The 8,191-nt window shown below is 40.1% G+C and overlaps 1 protein-coding gene across 1 annotated transcript; it reads right to left on the reverse strand.

The window, feature by feature from the left end:
* Window positions 1–970: 970 nt before the first annotated feature.
* BMP10 (bone morphogenetic protein 10) lies at window positions 971–7,786 on the reverse strand. The gene is made up of 2 exons (XM_016137866.2): window positions 7,295–7,786; window positions 971–2,763 (listed from the first exon to the last, which is right to left on the reverse strand). Exons 1-2 carry the CDS (start codon window positions 7,626–7,628, stop codon window positions 1,823–1,825), a joined length of 1,275 nt encoding a protein of 424 aa, XP_015993352.1. The 5' UTR covers window positions 7,629–7,786; the 3' UTR covers window positions 971–1,822.
* Window positions 7,787–8,191: the final 405 nt, after the last annotated feature.

Here is an 8,191-nt window from a genome sequence, read left to right on the forward strand (position 1 = left end):
CTATTTTCTAGTGCAATATGAGTTTATAACTCCAAGAGTTTTGTGAAAGAGATGCTGCTGATGGTTTCCCGGGGTAAAACAATAATGCCAGACTTCTTAAGGAAGCATTCGACAAGGTGAGTAGGGGACAATGTACTGGAAATCACATTCCCGATTCTAGCATTAACCATCTTTGTTGTCTGCCTGGAGGTTTCAGTACAGTCTGAGAACTGCACTGCTCTGGTTCTTCCTGCACAAAGCCCATAATGCTGGGAGGGGAGGGGTGGCTAGACCACAGCCAGAGTCGTAGTGTCCTTTCAACCGGCCAAATGTTGGCAGACACACGGGACCATTCCTGTCAGAAACACCTCCTAGCCCCTTGGTCCTGGCAAGTTCCACAATGGGAAGACTGCAGAATGGGAAGAATGGGATGGCTAGAGGCCGTCTACCATGGGACAAAGCTGATTTGAAAATTCAGGCTTAGCTTTCAAATCATTTGTGTGTCTATTTATTAATTCCTTTATTTAGACAGATCCAACTGGACTTTTCTTTTTCTTATACTTAAATATTCTTCACGAACAAAACATTTCATAAAAGATGTTGTTAAAAGAAAATCAAATTGAATATCAGGGAGAAATCTAGAAATTAGAGTACTTCTTTCGTTCACCCAGAAAGAAATCCTTTCAGGTATTCCCCTCCAGCTCACAGCAGGGGCAGTGAAGGCCAGTGAACACCAGAGATACAGGAATGAGTGCAGAGCATGAGGCGCTGGGACAAAGAAGAAAGAGGGAAGCAAAAAGGTGGGAAAAGCAAAAGCAGAGGTGCAGAGGCAAGGGAGAAATACTAAGAATTGAAGAAAAATACTAAGCGAAGAATCCAACAGGCAGATCCCTTTTGGTTTTCCTCCTCTTGATCTTTGATAATTTTTTTTGTCCCAAAGATTTCATTCTCCAATTAGAACCGCTTATAATTTTACAAACACATCCTAGGATAGCATCTAGATCCTTTCCCCCTCCTCCCCTATAACCCACCTGCCCCTCCTTTACCCTCAGCAGCAATAAAGGCTAGCACACATGGCCTTGCTTTCCTGTTATTTCCAGAACAGATGTCTCTCTGAAGTTCTCGCTGTTTTCCTTTCTTAGCAGGCCCTGCCCTCTAGAGCACACTGTTGCCCTGTTGGTTCATTCTCTGCTTCTCGAAGCCATTTAATTTCCCTATCAAATAACTCCTCTTCTCAAACATGCAGCAGCCTTTATCAGGCCTTGCTGCTTCGAGCAATGGCAGAAACTAAATTGACAAAAGTTACACCTACATCCCCAACAGTGTTTAGGAAATGTCATACTTCCCAGGATGGTTAAATGCCTGGTGCAAATTATCTTGGCATAAATCCTACTCGGAGAAGAGGCGACTGAGGACATACCATTGGCTTTTAATATACACACATTTGATTGAGTCATGCATGTGTATGAGTGTAATCTACCTCTACAGCGCCAAAAGAGATAAGTTTATCTATGTACACATATACATACACAAATATCTACCTTTCTACACTTTATTTCTGCTTAGGGATTGTTGTTTTCGAATTGATGTAGATAACAAGCAGTAGGGTTTTGCCACTTGCTGTTAGAGATAGAATTGCCAAGAAAGGACAAGTCCAAAGAAAAACAGATTGGAAGGGATGAGACTGTATAGCAAAATAAGCACTTCCTACAACAAAATGACCTGTCCATTTCCCTAAGGCAGCAACTGCTATAATCTGTACACCCTTATTAAATAATCTTATTAAATAAGAACACAAAATATACACATTTACAGTTATTAAATAAGCTACACGACTCTTCTTCTATCTACAGCCACACTCAGAGACGGCCATACCTTCATATTTAAACTTGTAGGTGACAACACCTTTGTCTAAATAGAGGATGGAGATGGGCTCTAGCTTCGTGGGGACACAGCAAGCTTTGGAAGCCTTCTGGGAATTCTTAAGGTGGACTAAAGCTTGGATAATTGCATGTTTTGTGGGTGTGAGATGCTCCGCCAGGGGGTAGTTGCAAACTCCACGGCATTCATAGGCTTCATATCCAGGAGGGGCAATGATCCAAGAGTCCCAGCCAATCTCCTTGAAGTCGATGTAGAGAGGGGTCCTCTTGCAGTAGTTTCCTTTGGCATTCCTTCTGATGCGAGCAGTGGAGTCATAGATGATGTTTGACCTCATCTGTAGCAAAGCCTCTTCCCCAGGCCCACTGGAATAACCATCCAGACCCAGGTCGTCCAGTTCCAGAAGCTGCTCGTGGGTGATCATTTCACTCAGTTCCTCTTTTTGTTCCTTTTCACTGCTTTGGTCATCAGAAAACACGACGAGCAAAGGGACATGCTTATTCCTGTCACTGGTATCTATTTCCAGTTGTCCCCTGCCAGTGTCCTCGGTTTCATCATGTCTGCTCTCAATGTGGACTTCCAGCTGGTGGGTGGATGAGCCTGACTTTTGCCAACGTCTGATAGCATTCGTCACATCAAAAGTCTCCCACTCACTGTTGGTTCCGTAGATGTCCCCTGACATCAAGACCAACATGTTTCTTTCACTCTCATTGTCCCCATTGCCCTCTAATAGTTCAAAAATGGTAATTTTTCGGTCTACTCCTTCATATATCATGCGGTCTCTTTGCACCAGCGTGTACAACCTGAGTTCAGCCAGGATAACCTCTTCATGGTGAGGGATGGACACATTGAAGAAGAGAGGGTATTTTCGGAGCCCATTAAAACTGGCTGGTTGGGAAAACAGATCTAAAAAAAAAAAAAACCCCAACAATCAGATTTGCAGTATGTCACAAGGAAAAACAGATGTTTATTTATGTCATAAGAAGGCCTGTCCATGAAAAAAGCTTGATACAGAGAGAATGAGGGATGGTGATGAAAACAAACACAGTGTTAGCATTCTTTGACAGAAAATATTGAAAGGTCAATGGTAGGATGCTAAATTGAGTTAAACTGCCAAGACTAAAATGGAAAATGGCAGCCTAACAAATGGAATAAAACTCACCCAGCCTTGCTTGTGTAGCTTATCAGCCACAGAGTTATAGAACTGGGAGGGACCTTGGAGATTGTGTGAGCAAGCTCCCAATTTTTCTAACTAGTGAAGAGCTAGAAAAGGCAATGTGTGGTGGGGGTTCTTTTCTTGAAGCTTTCAGGGATGAGAGCTTCATGGCTTGTATTTGCATTCGTAATGAGTGGAGATTCCCACATAGCTGGCTGGGCACTAGTCTTCCTGAAGACATTCCTCTAGACCAGGGGCTGGCAAACTATAGCCCACAGGCCACCCATTTTTGGAAATAAAGCATTATTGGAACATAGCCTCACCCATTCATTTCTGTCTTATCTGTGATGACTGTTGCACTATGACGACAGAGTTAAACAGTTGTAACAGAAAATACATGGCCTATAGAACCTAGACGATGTACTATCTCTGTGGCTATTTTCAGAAAAAGTTTGCTGACTCTTGCTCCAGACACCAACGCCTGACAAGGTCAAGAAAATAGCTATAAAACAAGGGGGTCTCTGCAAGTGATTTTGGGTGTGTGGTCCTTGACAAGGATGAATGAGGGAAATGAACTTTGAGGATAGACTGGCCATCTTAGTTTTATACCATTAGCACCTGGCATGGAGTTTGGCACATGCTAATTGCTCAAGAATATTTATGAAATAAAAATTTAAAGATCTTTTAGTCTAAGAAGCATACCTCCAAATATTAGCATGTTGAATTACTATCTGAGACTTTTATAGGACCCCAAAGCTCCTGCACTCTTGCCCCAGGTAGCACATGCCTACAAGGAATTCCTGAGGGAATCTGTCATTAATCGAAGGATTCCATGACACCGAAGATGCTAAGGACCACCAATTGAGGGTCCTCTTATCATCTTTCGCAGCATTTTCTCAACTGTTTACCCAATTCACTATTTCATTGGGGTCCCCATTCCAGATTATACTCTAATATATTTCTTTAACTTGATCTGATTATTTTTACTAACTCTTTTAGATTTGTTCTAAGCAACAACATTTATAAAATGAGAGGATCGAAGTGATATTATGTGGATTTTTATCTAATTCATATTAATAAAAATATATGATAATTTCACATGATTCACAGCTTTCTCTAAGTACAGCCTAAAATCATCTCATACCTTGCCAGTCGGAAGTATTGGTCAACAGAGTAAGTTTAAACTTTCTAGTGTGGCTCTTCAGACCAGCTCTAACCAGGTCTTCACTATTCGATCCAGCCATTACTCCCATTCACCATCTACAGTGCATGGAATGTTTCAATTGCTCAATGGTATTTGTTGAAAGATTAAATAAATTGTAAGCTTTCCTGTTTAAAGTAGACTGATATCTTCACCACTTACCAAGACACACCTTTGCTTTACTGTTTATCGCATCTTTGGTTAGGTTCTTCTGATCCTTGGAAAGCCTTATTCCTTCATCTCCAACTATCTAGCTGTGATCCCTCCCTGGGGCACCTTCCCTTCCTCACCTCCTTGAAAGTTCACTTCCCTCTGAGTCACTCGAGTGCTTACTCCCTATCTCTCCTTTGACCTTTGCCACTTACATCTTTGTGTTTCCGTTGTCTTTTTGTAAATAGATCTTCCCAACTGGACAGTCATCATCCTGACAGGTGCTGCAGCTTAAACTCCCTTCTATGCCTTCAATCTACCACAATGTCTTAAAAAGAGACTGCACTTTAAACATATTGATTAGCTGATGATTCTGGGCATCAGACCAAAGTGATTCATCGGTATGACACATGTTCTTATTACATCAAGTAGCTTGGGAGTTGTCCTCCTTCAGAAGAATGGGGGAGAGCTGACTTCACGTGGACAAGGAACATGTGAAGACCAAAGATAAAGGGGTAGACTGGTAGCTCTTTACATGAGAGAAGTACAGAATAAAAGTTCACTGCAGTGAGAAGAAGCAATTAAAAGGAACACAAGGAAACTTTTGGTGGGGATGAGTATGTTCACTACTTTGATTCTAGTGATGGTTTCAATGGCTGTTTACATATGTCAAAACCTACCAAATTATTGCATGTTAATTATACTTCAATAAAGCTGTTAAAAATAAGTTCACTTTGCATGCATGCAAATATAGTTCCTAATAGGTGAAGAGTTACATTGCTAAGCAAATTTCATATGCGAGGTACTTTGCAAGCATTGTTTTATTTAGCTATTACAATGTCCCTACAATGCAAGTATTGCTTCTCTGTTCATTTTACACCAGGAGAAATTGAACCTCAGTGCAGAGATCTGAGGTCGCCCAGATGACAAGGTTTGGTCAGAGCAGTGGTAGGAATAGAAGTCCTACTTTATCCACCTTGGAGGTGGTGAGTGTTTCCCCCGGATTACTTAGGATTGGAAGGTTTGGGGGGTTCATTTTGTTGTGTTTTGTTTTGTCGGTCTCAGTCTCCTAGGAAGCTGCACTGAACAGACCCAAAGAGTCCCAAGAGAGAGAACAACCGCCAACAGGGTGAGCTCTGTGCAGGATTTAAGTCCTGGGGGCTGAATACTTCCAACCACAGACTGACGGAGGCATGTAGGCGGATGGGGTGGGGGGTCAGGCCACAGAGACATGCCCTTGCCCTTCTTGATCTCTAGTACAGAGTGGCTCTGTAAACTCCACCTCCTGACCTGAATCATCTAAATCCTCCACAAGAGAAGTGAGAACTGAAAAACTCCTATTTCCCCCCGGGGACGTGAGCGTTTTTCCCCTCACACCCTGAGCCAGGCATGAGGCTCAGTGCTTGGAAACAGGAGGAAAGGGAGGAAGCTGTTCATTTTCAATTTAGACTCACTTCCAAAGAGATCTGTAATTTCAGTTTGCCTTGTCCACTATCATACTAAATGTTACCAAATAACATATCTACTACGTTACTAAATATTAGAATTTTTGATCCTCAACACAATTTTTAAGGCCAATGGTATCTCCAAGACTGAGCAATATCTCTTCAACATTTTCTCTAATTCCCAGAATTTAAGGAATTCACTAGTAATAATTATTATTTGTTCAACATCTCCTAGCAAATGGCATGTTTCTTACTCATAACCTCTTTTAAGTCACTCGGTTGTGTTATGTAGGTATATTATCCCCCATTTACAGAGGAGAAAATTGAGATTCAAAGAAATTAATTATCTACAACTACTAAGTCAACCTGCTATCAAAATTCCAAATCCTAAGCTATTTCTTTGACAAAACATTTCTCCTTTTAAGGATATCTGGCCAATATCAACCTAAATCCCCCTTTTTTTGTACCTGGTTAATGATATAAAAACATAATTAATAAATATTAAAGAATTAGTTTTTCTGGACCCATAGCTTTTACCAAAGATATTAAATAGTTTTGGGGGATTTTGTTGGCAATGTTTTATTATCTATCTATCGATCGATCAATCAATCAATCGTTCGTTCGTTCGTTCATTCGTTCATTCTATCTATCTATCTATCTATCTACCTACCTATCTACCTATCTATCATCTATCTATTTATTTTTGCCTACTACTGACACCATGGTAACTGATGGATTAACTTGCTAGATAATTAGATTTAGTTATTGAATAAAGATCTGGGAAGACAAAACACACTTTTCACACTGATATTTAAAGCTTGTATATCACTCTTTTTAAAGACCAAAAAAAGTAAGTTAGATCACTAACTGGGCCATGCACTCTTCTTGGAAACTATAAACAGTGCTTCAGGGATATATATGTCACATCAAATGTAACAAAACTTTAGGAAGAATGTCTAAAATATAAGTTTCCATCATGTCTGAACATTTTCTAAATAAGATCACAAAATAGAAACTCTTCCAAAGTATAAACTACAAACCACAACATTCTGTTTTTTTGTCTATTTTTGTCATTTTTATTTTAAGTAGAAGTTGGAAAATTTTTTTGTAATCGATTAAAAGCCAAGTGAAAACTGAGGCCTAACTGAAAAATGACAAAGGTATAGAAGTAGATCAACGTTAATTTTTTATATTACTTGCTGTTCAAATTTAAAAAGTTTTAAAGGCCCAATTATAATATCAAAATGGTAGACAGTTTATGACTTTGGATTAAAAGATATTCTTTAATACCTTTTAATACCATTTGGAAAATAAGCTTAAATATGGTATAAACCATAATGTGCATTGTTTTATGTATCTGTGTACACACACCCTTATATAGATGTATTTATTGTTATTATCTATATTATTCCCTTGCATTGTAAATTTACTTGTCACTTCTTGAAAAAATCTAAGCCAAATTTTATCAATAAAATGTCAACTTACCTTCATTCTTGAAACTCCTAATGATGTTGGCAGATGGCATGGAGGTCCGGTCTGTTGCGAATTTGTTGTAGAGTTCCAACATGTACTCTGGTGGGTCAACCTTGACTGAATCCTGCATGGGGATGTCAGACAGGTTCAATGTCTTGAGAAACTCATTCTTCATGCTCTGCAGCAGCGTGTCAATGTCAACACCATCTTGCTCTGAGAAGACATCATCGAAGAGGGGCATATCTTCTTCCAGAGGTGACTGGTCAAGGCTCATGATGGGGTTGCCAGTAACAGAGTGAGCCACCAGGCAGAGGAGAGCACACAGCTGCAGGGCCAGAGAACCCATGACTCTGCTCAAGCCTCCAGGCCAACCCAGGAAGGTTTAGCTCTCCTGGGCTGTAAGTGGCAGTTTTATCTTGTGGAGCGTAAATGTCTCGTGTCACTGGAGACAAGTTTGGAAACCCTTCCCCTCTCTCTCCCTCCCCCTACCATTCTTCCTCTTCCTCCAAAAGTCAGGTTGCAGTAATTGGATAACAAAATCCCCTATAGGGGCCTAGCCTTTCTTATCTCTCTAGTGTAAACTTGTGCACCAGATTTTGTTTCTATCTTGCAATTCTTTTTTCTTTTAATGAGCATTTTGTAAACATTTCCACATTCTGACACTGGCTGAGAGATAGCACAATTTTCTCTTTGCAAAGGCTCTGCTTCTCTTCCTTTCAATTCACTTCCTTTTGGCAGGAACGGCCAAATCCTGCATTTATGTGGTGCACTTTCACACATGCATAGAACAGATATTAAGAATCAACACAATACACATCAATGGCAATATATATTAATTCGAGTAATGGGGCTTATATCCTTGTGTAAACACTTCTGAAAAAAGACTAAATTTCAAATAACTTTAAGTCA

This window comes from Rousettus aegyptiacus, unplaced genomic scaffold (genome assembly GCF_014176215.1).
Source record: "Rousettus aegyptiacus isolate mRouAeg1 unplaced genomic scaffold, mRouAeg1.p scaffold_m13_p_7, whole genome shotgun sequence".
NCBI classification, from domain to species: Eukaryota; Metazoa; Chordata; class Mammalia; order Chiroptera; family Pteropodidae; genus Rousettus; species Rousettus aegyptiacus.

Bases quoted from the DNA above. Each gene is read 5' to 3' on its own strand.
- BMP10 (XM_016137866.2), bottom strand. From the start codon at position 7,628: ATGGGTTCTCTGGCCCTGCAGCTGTGTGCTCTCCTCTGCCTGGTGGCT. The intron at 2,764-7,294 runs GTAAGTTGACAT...TTTTTTTTTTAG, and splicing joins TAGGAGTTTCAAGAATGAAG to ATCTGTTTTCCCAACCAGCC.